This window comes from Pinus tabuliformis, chromosome J, assembly GCF_031772625.1.
Source record: "Pinus tabuliformis cultivar Carrire ecotype Pingquan chromosome J, CPIR1, whole genome shotgun sequence".
In the NCBI taxonomy this organism is placed as follows: domain Eukaryota; kingdom Viridiplantae; phylum Streptophyta; class Pinopsida; order Pinales; family Pinaceae; genus Pinus; species Pinus tabuliformis.
Window position 1 is genome coordinate 424,252,268 of NC_142295.1, and position 16,073 is coordinate 424,268,340.

Here is a 16,073-nt window from a genome sequence, read left to right on the forward strand (position 1 = left end):
ACAATTTTCCAAAAGTAATTGTCATTTTTTATGTGTGTGCTAGCATATTTCTTAGTTCGAACATTTGATTTTGCACAACGTTTTTATTGTGAAGAAATTGTTGTGTGATTAATTTGTTATTTTGTCATAACAAAATAAACTGCATAAATTATTCAGTTAGAAGGATTAATTCCAGTTGTTGCATTTCAAGGAAAATTTCACATGGTATCAGAGCACAGTTCACAGACAAGAAGCTCAAAGACGAATAGGGAGAATTTTGCGGCCCAGAGGGAGCAGTAGCACAAATTACCCAAGGGTTGCGCAATGCCTAGGCAGATAGTGCAAATTATTGGACAGGGGTCAAATTTCCAATTGCAGAATGCAGGAAGGGTCGATTTTTCGGAGAAGTGATTCCAACAGGCAATAGGTGAGCAACTCAGTATTTTTGCAGAGAAGCTTTCTTGCCTGGGAAAAGTAGCGTTTTGCAGCAGTCTATCATAGCAGAATCAATGCTGGGTGGAAGAGAAATTGCACACACGGAGGGAGTTTCTCTCACAGGGTTTCTAGTTTCAGAAGTCCAAAATTTCCAGTTGCAGTAGGCAGATTTTCTCACTCTAGAAAGGAGTGTGAATAGCAGGTGAAAGAGGGAGATTTCCATCCCAAGTGGAGTTTTTGCAGAGATGGCTTCAACAAGACGCCGAGATCAGGACAGATTAGAGGGTGCATCGAACTATTGTATCTGAAAGGCCAGGATGGCATTCCTGCTTGACGAGTATAGTTTGAAGATGTTTGTAGAACGAGTTGTAGTCGTGCCTACAAATGCAAACAAACTAGTGAATTACAATAAGGAGATGGCCAAGGCGAAGCGGTTGATTCTCGATGAAGTTCGAGATCATATTGTCTCTCACATTGCGACCAAGAATACGACCAAAGAAATGTGGGATGCTCTCGCATCACTCTACCAAAATCCTTCCGAGCAGAGGAAGATGGTCCTGAAGGAAAAGTTGAGGAATGTTCGAATGCAAAAGGGTGAAGGCATTAACCCCTATCTCACTAGAATTCGAGATATCTAAGATGAGCTTGCAGTTGTAGGAGAGTCACCTACACCTATAGAACTTATGCGTGTAGCCCTCAACAGTGTCACTGAGGAATGGGAGAATTTCATCCAACACATTCTAGGATGAGATCAGTTACTTGGGTGGGACCAGATGTGGGCAGATATCACACAAGAGGAGATGAGGCGAGCTCTAGTAAAGAGCTCCATAAGTGGCAGTAGCAGCAGAGGATCGAAGGGTGTGAAGGAGGAAGAAAATGTGGCCCTTGCATCAAAAGGAAAAGAAAAAGGGTCCCACTCAAGGACAAGGCTCGCAGGGAGGGAAGAAAAAGAAGAAGGATCTATCTAAGATCAAGTGCTTCAGATGTGGCGATTTTGGACACTACAATACTCATTGTCCTCATAGGAAGAAGGACAAGAAGGAGAAGCAAGATCAAGCAGCAACACCCGCAAAGATAAACCAAGTGTCCTCTAAGCTAGAGGAACAATTTACTTTGTATGCAACCATACCTCTAGGAGAGAGGTGGGGATACATCGAGTTCTAGACTCCAGAGTTGCGCAGTGTTGGGCAGGGTCCATAGAGAAGTAGCAATGTAGTTTACTCCTCACATGGATCATTACCCTTTCCCATAGTATTCAGTAGCAGGAGGATCAATGTCTTTTGGTGCAGTTAGTTATAGAGTGATAGTTGCAGTAAGATGTTGAGGAGCGTAGAGCAGTGTTGATAGTAGTGCAAGAGGCACAATGCAAAGTCAGCAACAACACAAATTTCCAGTGGACAGTGCAGAGGCTAGTAGCAGTCAGAGACTCATGAGCCAGTTGCAGTACAAAGACATGGTTGATTCAGTGTTTTGGATACTTCTCAGTTGCAATAGCAGCAACAACATTGAGAGGGAGTGTTAGTTGGGTTGCTTTGTAGATGCAAAGTTGGCAGCAGTACAGGATGTCCAATGCAGTGTTAGCACCAACACAGATGCAACATGGTTCAACTACATTTGATAGCAGATGAATCAGAGTTAGCGCAATAGTTGGTGGACAGTGGCAGGCAGCTATAGTTGTCAGACATCAACAATGTGTATGGAGGATGATGCAAATACAGGGTGTTGTAGTAGTGCAGCGCTAGAGAACACCTTCCTCACTAAGAGGGAGTGTTAGTTTTTGTAGCATCGAATGGTGTTCTAGTCTCAAACTTTGTGGAGAGGCTAAAACACAGGAGATCTCCAAAACCCAGAAATCGTTTCTGGAAATTCCACCTAGAGATAGCTCAATTAAATTAATTGACCATCATTTAAATTTTTCTCAAGTATAGCTTAGGAAAATTGGTAAACTAATAGTAATTAATTGAGAAAGGTGAGAATTCTCTAGAAACTCACACAAATCAACTTGGAGATGATGTCAACTATCGATTAAGTTTTAATCATGGTCATTGAAGTCTCAACTGGAGATTATAAGAAGGGGTCGATGGGTAGATGGAGAAACACAGAGTGAGAGCCAGTAGTGCGAGTTCCTTAGCAGCTCGAGCTATCCATTTTCAAAGGTTGAGCAGAGGAAGAGAGTTCGAGCCAAAGGGATGCAGAGGGGCAGAGACAATGATTCCGGAGGAGGATTCCAATTCTGGAGAGTTAGGAGAGGAGGCTGAGTTATTTCTCCAGGAGGATGTGCAGGGGCTGTGCAGAAGCCTCAAGAAGGGTAGTTTGATTCAGCGGAAGAGGAGGTCGATTCAGTTGTTGGTGGCTAGAAAAATTCCCAGTAGGCCAAGCGAGTCACTTCTAGGACCGAGACAGGCAGGACATTTGATTCAGAGCGAGTTCTGAGCTAAGCATACAAGGACTGCGCAGGGCCTATGCAGGGGTGGACGTAGATCATTCCGGGAGTCAATTTTTGAGGAAAGATTGAGCGAGGATTGCTTGAGGAGGAGGGTAAATTTCCTCATATATTTTTGCCAATATTTCTCTCATATAGAAATGCTAGTTTGGCATCATTTTATTGTACTCAAAAATTCACTGTTGCATAATAATAAAACCCTCAACTGTTGCACTAATTTTCCTACATTAGGTTTTTCTGGGGACAATTGTCTAAAAATAATCGTGTCATTTGTTTATGTGCATGTACTAGCATATTTCTCAGTTCCAACATTTTATTTTCCACAACATTTTTATTGTGAAGAAATTGCAGTGTGATTAATTCGTTATTTTCCATAACAAAATAAATTGCATAAATTATTCAAATAGAAGAATTAATTACAGTTGTTTCATTTCAAGGAAAATTTCACATCACTCGATCTGAATCACATACACAAACAAATTTCTGCCCAATAAACAGTTCTTCATTAATAAATTAATCACGAAACTTACGCCCAACTGAGAAAATAGAACACTGAGCACCAGCCTCTCTACACTCTCTCGGACCTAGCACACGCTCATTGAGAAGTCTCTCTCAATCTTGTATTGTTGTTGTGTGTCTTAGCCTCAACACTTAGGCTCAATTAATAGGTTTCTTAAGCTAAGATTGACAACCAAAATTAGCTCGTCAAGTTAACTGAAGATAAATGACTTTACTTTAGTTAACTATCCTCTCTTTAGCTTTCTTTACTTTAATTCAAGTACAAGTCATAAATTTAGCTTGCTTTACATGAACATCACATGCATGTCACACGCAACACATTCGCATGCGTGCAACTCACTTGCACACTCTGCATGTCGCATGCAAGCTCCTAAAGAGGCAAGTCAAGCTCCTTCTAGTCAAGACACAAGGCTAGAAGTACATTATGAGCTACAAAACTCAACAATGAACACTTCATTTCAATCTAAGTTTTCCCCTCCTATAACCCTAAGGCCTTAAGGAGGTCCCCCTAGACTAGGGTTAAAGATTAAGCCCCCTCGTAAGGTGAGAAAACAAAGTTATAGTCAAGATTGGTTAATTTTATAGATCACCCCTTTATTCACTAAATGCCCAAAACATCAATTATAACCATCCGATTGCAAACGATCAAAGTACCTATTGAGTAGCAACCCACCTTCATTTAAGTGGAATGTCAGATGGTGAGAGGTGCATGACTGATGCAGATGGTAGAGGCATATGGCATATCATCATGAAGAAGTGAATGTTAGGGGTTGTTGGTTGGCTGGCCATCAAATGTAGGAGAAAAGTTTTCTCCTATGGGGTTACCCATTTTGGTGGGTAACAGGTACTATACTCTTCCACCATGGTGTCCCTCCAAACTTGTTGGTCTACTGCCTTCCCAAAGGTAGAAGGCTCAGTCTCAATGATGTTGCTCATCAAGGCCATATAACTAGAAAATCTAGTTGGTGGTCTACTCTTCCTGAGGATCTTGCTAGGAGCCTCCATATACTCCATATCCCACAATGTTTTCATAACCCTGCTACCAACCAAAATAGGTAACCCTATAGGAGAAAGCTCTCTCCTATCTTCGACAGCTAGTCAGCCAACAACCCCAAACACTTGCCTTATGATGATGAGATGTCGATTTTCTCTGCCATCTACGCCGGTCATGCACCTCTCACCATCCGACATTCCTATTGGATGGAGATGGGCTACCACTTAATAGGTACCTTGACCATTTTGCAATCAAGTTCTTATACTTAATGTTTTGGGCATTTTAACATAGATAAAAGGGTGATCTAGATGATTGATTGATCTTGACTGTAAACTTGTTCTCTCACCTTACTATGGGGGTTAATCTTTAGCCCTAGCCCAGTGGGACCTCCTTTAAGGGAACTACATGGAAAACTTAGATTGAAGTAGCACGTCCATCACCCTATTCCATATTTGGCATCTTTCATTTGACATCATTCCTTTGATACCATCTCCATTCTTTGGGTTAACTATCATTGGTCCATTGGGATTTGTCACTCACATATCTACATCCTTGAGATGGGCATAAAAAACTTTGCCCTGGAGGTTGATGCAGCGAAAAGAATAAAAAAAAGCATAAGTTGTTCACAACAAAAGAAAAAGAAAATTAAAATGAAAAAGATGGTCGGGATAAAATTAGCGCGTGGGCAAAAGCCTAGCATGAGCTTTACACCCCTCATTAGCCATCATCTGATTCCTAAGCACTTGATGTTCCATCTCATTATAAGGAACCCTTGCATATTTCAACCCTGATGAGTGAGAAGTTGTGTCATCTTAAGGGGTAAAATGAATGTTGTATCATAAAGGGAAAGCTTTGATCCTTAAGCCATGCACCATTAAAAAACATTATCAAAAAGAAGTAAAAGGTGCATTAGAGGGGTGGAAAAAGTAGGCTAAGAGGGGTAACTCATGCCTCCATGATTGCTCCATTGTAATGAACAAAATTCGTATACTCAGAGGAATGCTCTGATACCAATGTAATGAACAAAGTTCGTATACGGCAATAATTTTTAGAATACTTTGAAGACAATAACATCCATTGTAGGACAAGTAATTATATATATAAGAATATTTGAATACAAGTAGCCCAAGAGCCATTACATGAGGGGGCATGGGCATGATCTTTGATCGTGCTCCTTAGTTTAAAAATTAAGTTAAATAAGTTAATACAAAAATTTTATACATAACATCCCTCCATTGTATCTATACATTCAAGATGTGGACTTTCCTTAGCTGTTCCCCCAACCATGAAGGGCTGAATCATGTCTGCTGTTATAACTTTATATATTGCTGAAGATTGTCATATTTCACACAAGTTTTATACAGTCATAGCTTTTTCTTTTATTTATAATGTTTGGGGCACCCTCTTGGCCTATTTTCACTTGACAAATATCACAAATTGTCTGGGATACTTCACTCACATATATATGGAAATCGCTTTGATTAAACCACCTTGTTTCATCCAGAATACTTAATTTAATGGTGGTATGTTTGAGTAACCAATATAGGAGGTTGTAGACTTGATCCCATCTTGTTATAGGATTCCTTGAAGTTGCTAGAGAAGCTTCCCTTGTGTTGGATTTCATCCTAAAACGAGTGAAGTGATTAAATAGGTGATAGTGGTAACATTTTCATGTTACACTTGTCTATGCCCTTGTGATAGGCTTTGCATTAAGGTGCTAGATTCTGTGATAACATGTCTCATCTGCAAGGAATGACCTGACAAGATGGCTTGCTTATGTGTGAGAGATGACCCAAGAGGAGTAAATATGTTGCTAGGGGATTTGAACCTTGATGGAGGTATAAAATACCCAAACTTTACCATCAAACCAAGACCACCTTAACAAGATAAAACCACTTTGCCCATATTAAATGTTGTTAATATAAATTACAATATAATGCTAGAGTTACCAATAGGTGGACATTAGTTCTCATGAGTCATAAGACATCTAAAATCTGTAAACTATACACAATGTATTGCAGTGATGATGAATTCTTTTTGGAGACATTTACACACTAATTTGGTGAATAATATTGTAGGAAACAACAATGGCACGTTAGAGACTGCAAACAAATTCCCAAACATTATCTATGCCCCTAGTGGTGCATATGAATAAACTTAATAAAGTAATACGTTTATTTATTTGTGTAGCATAAGAAGTCAAGCTTTATTCCCACAATTTGTGTTCTTGTCCAAAGAGACTGCAACATAATTGGTAGTCTTTCCTATAATTTGGTGATAAGGTAAGTTTAATTAGAAAACATATATTTTTGCAGTTTAGTGTTCCATGTTTCTTAATATGTTTTCCTATGCCTGCTTCTGAATATAGCAATTTGCAACTTGTTTCAATTTTTCACTTTTCTTTGCTTGTCTCACATGTTATGCATCACCAAATATCAATTGATATTTAGGTACATCGGTTTTTCCTATCTTGTCATACTTGAGTGAACCACAATGCATACATTTGAATATTAAATGTTTGTGCACAGCTAAAAATGGGTTAATTGCACTCTCTAAAGTAATCAAATCTATATTTCAGCATATGCATTTACCTTGACATATTACTGGAAATCTTAGTATTGCTAAAAAAGCAACAAAACTCACACTTTTGAGTTGTCAATTTTTAGATTCTAGCTTCGCTATAAATTGTGGAGGCCCACAAAAGAATTCTTCTACAGCAACTGTTTATCAGCAGGAGAATGAAACACTGAATGCTGCCTCATTTTATGTCAGTAATAACAGAAATTGGGGAGTCAGTGATACTGGATATTTTATCGACTCCAGCAATCCAACTTATATAGCAACTAGTCAATCTCAATTTACAAAGACACTAGATTCAGAACTGTACCAGACAGCACGCATATCTCCCAGCTCACTTCGATATTATGGTTTAGAACTTGAGAATGGACCATATACAGTAAATCTACAGTTTGCAGAGACACTGTTTGTAGATACAGCAAGCTGGAAGAGTGTTGGAAGGCGCATTTTTGATGTTTATGTCCAGGTATGATAAACAATTGATCTTACAATGCTATTGCTACTCTCTAAATATGCTTCTGTGCATTTTGTCTTTTGGGCAGCAGATTAATTGTCACCATCTGATCATTTGCCTTAAGAAAACGATATAGTGTATGTATTAAATATACTATTCCCAAAATGAAAATGCATGCATATGCATCCCTTGTTTGTTCTTGGGGAGAATGGTGTTATATAGAATAACTAAATGTTATAAATTATGTACTGTTTTGTAGGGGACTAAAGAATTAACAGATTTTGACATCAGAAAGGAGGCAGGAGGCTCAAATATAGCTGTTGTTAAATCTTTCAAGACGAATGTAACAGCAAACTTCCTTGAAATTCATTTTTTCTGGACTGGAAAGGGAACTTGCTGTATTCCTATCCAAGCAACCTATGGACCATTAGTATCAGCTATAAGTTCTACGCCTGGTAAAGATAAAAGATTGTGTTTTTAATTGTTTCATTGAATTAAAACATTATGGACAGAGCAGCTTTCTACCTTGGATGACAATATTGCCAGACCCTATTGATGATTGTATTAAAATGTTTCCTATAATTACTGTAATAAATATTTTTTTCTATTATGAAATTGGAAAGACATTGTCAGCTTCAGCTCACTGCGCTAAAACATATTTACAAATGTGTGTAGATTTTATTCCCACCGTAATTGACACTTCATCTCCCAACTCGGAGAAGAAAATCCAGACGGGAACAGTGATTGGAATCGTAATTGGGACAGCTGCGGCTTTGATATGCATATGTTTGCTTATTTTCCTATGGAGGAAGAGAGTTCGAAAGCTTGCAGAAAAAGATTTTACGGAAGAAGAAGGTAATGGGAAAATTTTTGAGGACCCTTGCAGGGATACTCCATTGTTTCTCGTAGCAGCTTTTAGTTGCACCCAGAGAAGCGAGGTGCCCTACAGGCCAGGGTGGGGAAGATCTCCATGTGTGCATCTGTTTTTTCATCTGTGTTTTCTTTTATAACTTAGATGAACTATTCTAATATCTAATACTATAGAGTAAAAGATACAACCATCCCCACTGTAACCTACCCTGAGAGAAATCAGGAAAGCAGGTCTATGTTCATTAAAAATTTTACCCGTGATGATCTTGGGTATGCCCGGGATAATGTTCATTAGCCCAAAAATGAAAGTTATAACTGTTCAGAGTTATCCTATGAAATGCTAAGCCTATAACCAGAGTATAAACATAACGAAATGATGGAGCAGAGTACAGCAAGATAGCTAGCATGATAGTAGAGTTCAATCTTGAATGAACTGGAGTGGCTTGGTGATTAGGAGAGGCTCGTCTTTCAGGCCAATGAAACTATTATCTTGTGTAGCTGCATCAGGTTCCTTTTGCAACCTTCCTTGCTGGCCAGTTCAACATCCTCTGCCTCATCACTACCAGCCTTAGAACTATAGATAGCAGTAATCAAAAGGTCATATTGATGTTCTAACAGCTTGAACTTCTTATCAAATCTTGCTTCCATTTGGGATAGCCTCTGTATAATGTCTTGGGTTTGTTTCCAGTGCATATGCCACGATTCCCTTCCTTCCGGTACAGTTACAGGAGCTTGAAATACTGGGAATCTCTTCCACCATTCCCTTAACCTGCCAGCAGGACCTTCAAATTCTTGGAATCTCTTCCTTAGGTATAAGTATAACCGGATCTGGAAGACATAGCTAGATTTCTGTGTCAATAAGGGCATTCCGAGTTTTGCCATGTTCTACCTGGACCCTTTCTTTATTTGAATCAGCCACTTTCCCTCTAACCTCTGCAGAGAATCGAATGTGATAGACTTCTATAGCGTGCTTCACAGGGGACAATTTCTTTCCTTGTGGGAATGTCCTCTGCTTTGCTTTCCTCCAGTCTGTGTCTGCAAGGATGACCATGGAAGGAGGAATCAGCCATGTCTGCAGTTATAGAAACCCACTAGCAATGCACTAGAAAAGTCTATTGCACTGCCCAGCGATAACTGCAGAGGACAATGCCCACCTACTAGCTAAGACATTCATCGAAGAGCGAACTGGCTGAACCCTCCTAAAACTGCATCGAGCCTTTGCAACCTCTCCATGTTCCTGGGTGAAACCCACTAGCAATGCACTAGGAAACCCACTAGAAAAGTCTATTGCACTGCCCAGCAATAACTGCAGAGTCCGATGCCCACCTACCAGCTAAGACATTCATCAAAAAGAGAACTGGGTGAACCCTCCTAAAACTGCATCGAGCCTTTGTAACCTCTCCATGTTCCATTGCAAAGCTTTGTCACCTTCACAAATGAGTAGAGCTATCTTGATCGTGTTGCATGGGAGAGGACATCGCCATAAATAGCATCCCTTCTCTTTCCACCTATGGCTTCTGTTCATGGTTACAAATGTTTTTCCTACCTGCGGAGGGCACTTACCAATCAAGTCCGATGTCCGGTGATAATACTTTGTTTAGAGTGTTTTACACAACTAGGTTGAGCTCAGGCTGAGGCCCATCCCAATGTTGGATGAAAGAGGGACCTCAGCTCCAGTGACGTGGAAGAACAATATGGCTATTAGTGAGATGTTATCATCAAGAGTGCTAGTGCGAATTTCAGTTGAATTTGGCTGCCCAGCGCATATAAGGCATAGTTTCATTCACCAAAGTGGCTGCCATTCCATCCTCAAGGACACCCATAACCCCACTCATAAAATTTGAATTCTAAAAAAAAATTAAAATACACACAAACCAATTAATCTACATTTCCACTCCATTGATAATGATAACCATGTAAAATGTCTATATTAATTTGTGTAAGGGTAATAAAACAAAATGGGAAAAAGAGTTGTTTGTTGTTTTTCTAATTATTATAACTTAAAAAAATATTACTCATCTTCTTTACCCTTAAGAAGATATATAGTCTAACTTATTTAAATAATAATTATCAATAAATAATATAAAATTATTTTTACAAACCTTACTATTTATTAAATTGTATACAAACTTGCATTTCTAAAGGTTTTTTATCATCTTAATACTTAAATATTTTAAAGACTAAAATGGAGCTATGCCAGTTTAGTGCTTCCATCCTAATGATGACTACTTTTTCCTGTCAGCAATAAACATCATCAGTTCGAAACTGAAAACTTTCAGCTATGCGGATATGAAAAATGCAACAGGAGATTTTGATAATGAGAATAAGCTAGGCGAGGGAGGATATGGTGCAGTTTACAAGGTATGTTAGTTCTCTTTCCATTTTTTGCACTCATTTTTAATGAAACTCTGTGTCCGCAATTGAATTGCATCCAGGGCTACTCTATCTTTCTAATTTGTGTGTTTTATTTTAATTTTGTCTAATTGTTGTTACCCTAAATTATGGCATTTCATAGGGCACACTTTCAGATGGTAAAATAGTGGCAGTGAAGCAACTGTCTTCTGAATCTAGACAAGGAAAACGAGAGTTCATAACTGAAGTAGCTGTAATATCTACAGTGCGACATAAGAACCTTGTAGAGTTGCATGGATGTTGTCTAGAAGCAGATCATCGGCTCCTGGTCTATGAATACTTGGAAAACAACAGTCTTGAAAAAGCTTTATTTGGTAATTTTATATATAAACTGCATCAGTCATTCTGAATTGAAAATTTAAATTTCCACTCATTCACCATGTAGCAACAAAAAAGTTTGACTGGTATCATGATTCATGCATGTTGCAGGGAGTGAGAAATTTCATCTCCAACTGGATTGGCCTACTCGATACAATATCTGTATTGGCATAGCACGTGGACTCGCTTACCTGCACGAGGAGTCCAGTTCTCGGATAATTCATCGAGATATCAAAGCCAGTAGTATTCTCCTGGATGACTCTCTGAATCCTAAGATATCAGATTTTGGCTTGGCCAAGTTATATGATGAGAAGAAAACTCACATCAGCACCAGAGTTGCTGGCACAGTGTAAGATGACCTAAAAGTTTAAATTTTTCTTTCTGATCAGTATGAAAAACTATATTTGTCATTAATCGTCCGAAAACATAATTTTCTGATTACCTTTTTGATATCGGTTAGAATTAAAAATAATACCACAGGAATAATCATAACAATCATACATATAGTAACAACGCCAATAAATCATGATTTACTCTCGAAAACCCAACAGGGAAAAAACCAAACATTAATAAATCTATTATTATTCTTGACTTAAACTTAGCCAAGCCAGTCAACACTGTAGCCCAGGCAAGTGAGCCTTCTGCTCACCTGGCACAATACAAAGGACAATTCCCAAGCCTTTTAAAAATTTCATCACATGTAATACCATTGGAGCCTTCCACATCACATGAAGAGCACTGGAGCTTTCCTCTTAACTCTGACACATTTCAATGGAGAATCCTCAAGCCTTTTAAAGACTTCATCACATGTAATACCCAATGTTACCAGATTCAGAATCGGCAATAATCGGCAAGACAAAAGAGTGAAGAGTTTTAATCGGATCGGGAAAAAATCGGTGAATTCAATAAATAATGATATACACATATATTGAATTAAAAAAATATATTTTTCATTGATAATCAATAAAGCCATGTCCAAACAATGCATAATATCAATAGATGTCCAAAATATCATGAATGAATAAGTATCTCATATATGTTATGAGTCCAAACATGATCCAAAGTGCTGAGTCTTGACTCCTAACCATTGACTACATAGAACCAGAAGCATTTGCTTTTAAAAGTTTATAAAACTCTGCATACTAGTCAGTGAAAAAACAGTAACTGAAATCTCTTGATCGCTACTGAAATGACATGATAATAGTTTGGTACTAAATCTCTAACAGAATACACATTGACGCTAACACTGGAGCACACTCCACACTACGCCTCTATTACACTACGACTCTGAAACTATGCCTCTATTAAGTATTACCTTCTCGGTGTATGAGTTGCGGGCATGAGCAGTGAGAAGTGAGTTGCGGATTGACATTTAATTTTTAACATAACTAAACCATGCAGGAAAAATGTGGGAACCCTAAAATTTAAAACCTGTGCTCACCGAGTTGAGGGCTGAAAATCACCTCAGTTGCCTAAATCACAATTAATTGGTGAGTTGCAAGTCAAACTCGTGTTGACCACGAGTCAAACTCGGTCAACGCGAGTTTGACTCGCCCAAAGTTGAATCGGATCGTTTGAAGGAAGAGCAAAGTGTGACTCGTGATTAATCGTGAGTGATCAGAGATTCATGTTTCATTAGTAATACCACAGGCTAATACAACGAGCCACCAATACCATTATACCAAGTGCCCTGAACCACAACTATTAACCTTACAACCTTAACTCTTTCACCAAGTCAAGCTTATCTAACAATATCTTCTGAATTTATGAACTACCCTTGTAGACAATATGCCAATATGTAAACAATAAATGTTCTCTATGGATCATAAGATCAATGTGTATCATGTTCATTGCATGGCGTTATAGACCTGGAATCTCTGTGAGCAAGGTCGACCACTAGAATTGATGGATCCTGACTTAGAGTCAACATGCTCAAAAGAAGAAGTCCTCAGAGTGATTCAAGTAGCCCTTCTTTGCACCCAAGCTGTGCCTACAATGCGTCCATCGATGTCCCGAGTGGTGGCAATGCTGACTGGCGATGTAGAGGTTATTCCTGCTGCTTCTCGCCCTGGTTACATTAAAGATCTGCAATATAACACTGACATTGAAGGAGCTGCGAGCACTGATAGTACTCCTACTGCGGCAACAACACTATCACACAGAGACAAACAGCGTTCAACAATTTTAAGGCATAGCTTGACAAGTACAGTGTCTTCAGCAGAGACTGAAACTTTATCAAAGATTGACAATGGCATAGGTGATGGCCGATGAGAACTGACTTGAGAATTAAGGGTATGAAACAGCAGATAGATCTACTATCAGTTTCAGCTTCCATTTGTTCTGTAGATATTAGCGGATTAGCCTGTTAAATTCGTGGGGTATGATAGAGATTTCTCCTACGAATTTTTTTTATAATTATTAAAAGAAAAAACTCTATCAAAATAAATAAATTATAAAAAAAAAAAAAAAAAAACTTCAGTAAATGAAATAATATTTTTCAATTGAATTCATTAAAATATGGTAATACAATTTGAAGAGGTTTTTTGTTGTTTAAAATACATTTTTGAATGTATAAATAGATTCAACACAAAAATATGCTAATTAAACGATTTAAATTGAAACTTTAAAAAATCTTGGTCGAATTTTGATTAAAATTAACCATAAAAATACATCGTGAAAAAAATCATTTCCTCTATAAATTAGATTACACTATATATATATATGTGTGTGTGTGTGTGTGTATTTTTTACCTAAGGTTATTATTTCTCCTATTCTAATGGAGTCAAATGCTTATTTAAGTTTATAGGGTTCTAATTAATCCACTTATATATTTTGTTAATTCAATTATAATTATAATATGTATTTTTAATATAGTTGACATTAATTTTAAATATTAATATTTATTTATTTTTGACTAAAAAAAAATATTTAGGATGTGTTTAAATTTATTCTATCTGTTTCTTCAACCCAGTCAAAAGTAGTGGTTTTTTAGTTGTTGGAAAGTTCTATCTATCTATTTAACCCGCTTTGATTCTTCATTGTGTCTTGACGATGAACCAATTAGATTTGTTTATCTATTTAACACACTGGGTTGATCTGATTTTTTACTTTGTCCTCACAATGAACTACACTCCTTGTTTTGAAACGCATCAACAAAATTCTCTTTGATATGATTATTTTTAAATTAATTTCTTATAATATTATAAAAATTTTAATAATTTAATTTATTAATGGAATGAAAAAAAATTAATAAAATTTGGTATTTTTTTAAATAGTTAAATAAAAAATTATGTTAAACAAAATTATTCATTAACAAACCTGTTAAATTAAAATTTAATAAAGTAATTTTTTATTTAAATTATTTCGAACATAAATATTAACATTATAGATTTTCTTCGTGTAATCATGTTCCTTCCGTCACTTAATACAGCTGGAATGAATGAATTTTATGAGTTATAACATTGACCTTGTTTATCATTTAAATGAATTTTATGGCAAATCTGGTGTGATTGTTACCTGATTATAATGTTTAATCATGAAAAGGGAATCTTTGGAGAAAGAAAAGAAATAAGGGTTACAGCTTTACATTAATGATTTTAGATTTTCTTTAATATAAATGTAAGATTTCAATGTGAAAGTGAAAACTCTCCTAAAAAGAACTAACAAATTAAGAAAATACTTTAAGAAAATACTTTTATATTTTATATAAGAAAGAAAGGTCTTAAAAAAATAATATTTTATATTTTTTGGAATTTTATTTGGTGCAAAAGTTTTAATATTTTAAGTTAAGTTTGGATTTATTAAGCATTATCAGGAATAAAAATTTTAAAACGGTAATTCTTTTTGTTTTTAATTCTAATTGATGTATTTATTTATTTATTTGTTAATGTTAAATGATAAATATTTACATTTTATAATTTTTGATATTTGATGGATTTATATTGATTTGGTTTTAAAATAGATTTGTATATTGTAAACATATGTACATAAATAATTATGTGTTTTTTTATAATTTTTCCTCTTGTAGCACTTTATGGTGTAATAAATTTTGAATAGGGTGTAATATTTTTTATTTCTGGTTAACTAATAAAATAATTTATTTATTTTTAATTTCATTAATCATTTACAAACATAAATATTTTTTCATTATTTTTTTGACAAATTAATTAAATAAATATATCTATTTTATTAGTCTTACAATTAATTCATAATCAAAAGTAAATATTTGCTATTATTGTTATTAATATACAACTTGAGTGGACCTATTGATTAAGTATTATTACCAATATACAACTTGAGTGGACCTATTGATTAAGTATTATTACCAATATACAACTTGAGTGGGCCTATTGATTAAGAGCATGTGTTTCCTCATTAGGGGTCAGATGTTCAAATCCAAAGGGATGTGTCCGGAATTACAATTGTCGTTAGACCAAAACCCACAGGTGTTAGTCAACAATCGCATCATCAGAGATAAGGATCTATGGGAGGCAGTTAGTCCATGTTGTGAAATATACTGGAAGTGTTGGTTTATCCAATGTCCAACAATCTCCCCCCAACGCGAGCCGGGTATGTATAAAACTCATGACATACGCTCTGATACCATTTGTTGGGAATACGATTGTGGTTAGACCAAAACCCACAAATGTTAGTCAACGATGACATCCCCAGAGACAAGGATCCATGAGAGGTAGTTAGTCCATGTCGTGAAACATAGGGGGAATGTTGGTTTATCCAATGTCTAACAGGAGGTAAAGTATGTATGCCTATGTAAACTTTAACAATCAAATTGTTGTGCAGAGATAAGCATTTGGTGTCTAAATTGAATTATTATTATTATTGTTATTGTTGTTATTATTATTATTATTGTTATTATTATTATTATTATTATTATTGACATATAGCCAAATTAACAATCTTTATTATTTTTAGTTACAATTCAAATTCATAAATTAAATATATTTTAAACAAGAAATGTAATAGTTTAACTTTAAAGCTTACTTGTATCTTTTTTCCTTTTAAACTAAACCTTTATTATTATTATGAATGACATGGTAAATTTATAAATAATT

At 36.2% G+C, this 16,073-nt stretch overlaps 1 protein-coding gene across 1 annotated transcript; it reads left to right on the top strand.

The window, feature by feature from the left end:
- Positions 1-731: 731 nt before the first annotated feature.
- On the top strand, positions 732-13,272 carry LOC149227629 (putative LRR receptor-like serine/threonine-protein kinase At1g56130). Its single transcript, XM_089380557.1, is given in 8 exon segments — positions 732-1,014; positions 7,037-7,413; positions 7,661-7,856; positions 8,077-8,256; positions 10,514-10,632; positions 10,787-10,997; positions 11,113-11,507; positions 12,868-13,272. Coding segments are annotated over 8 exon segments (2,166 nt in total).
- Positions 13,273-16,073: the final 2,801 nt, after the last annotated feature.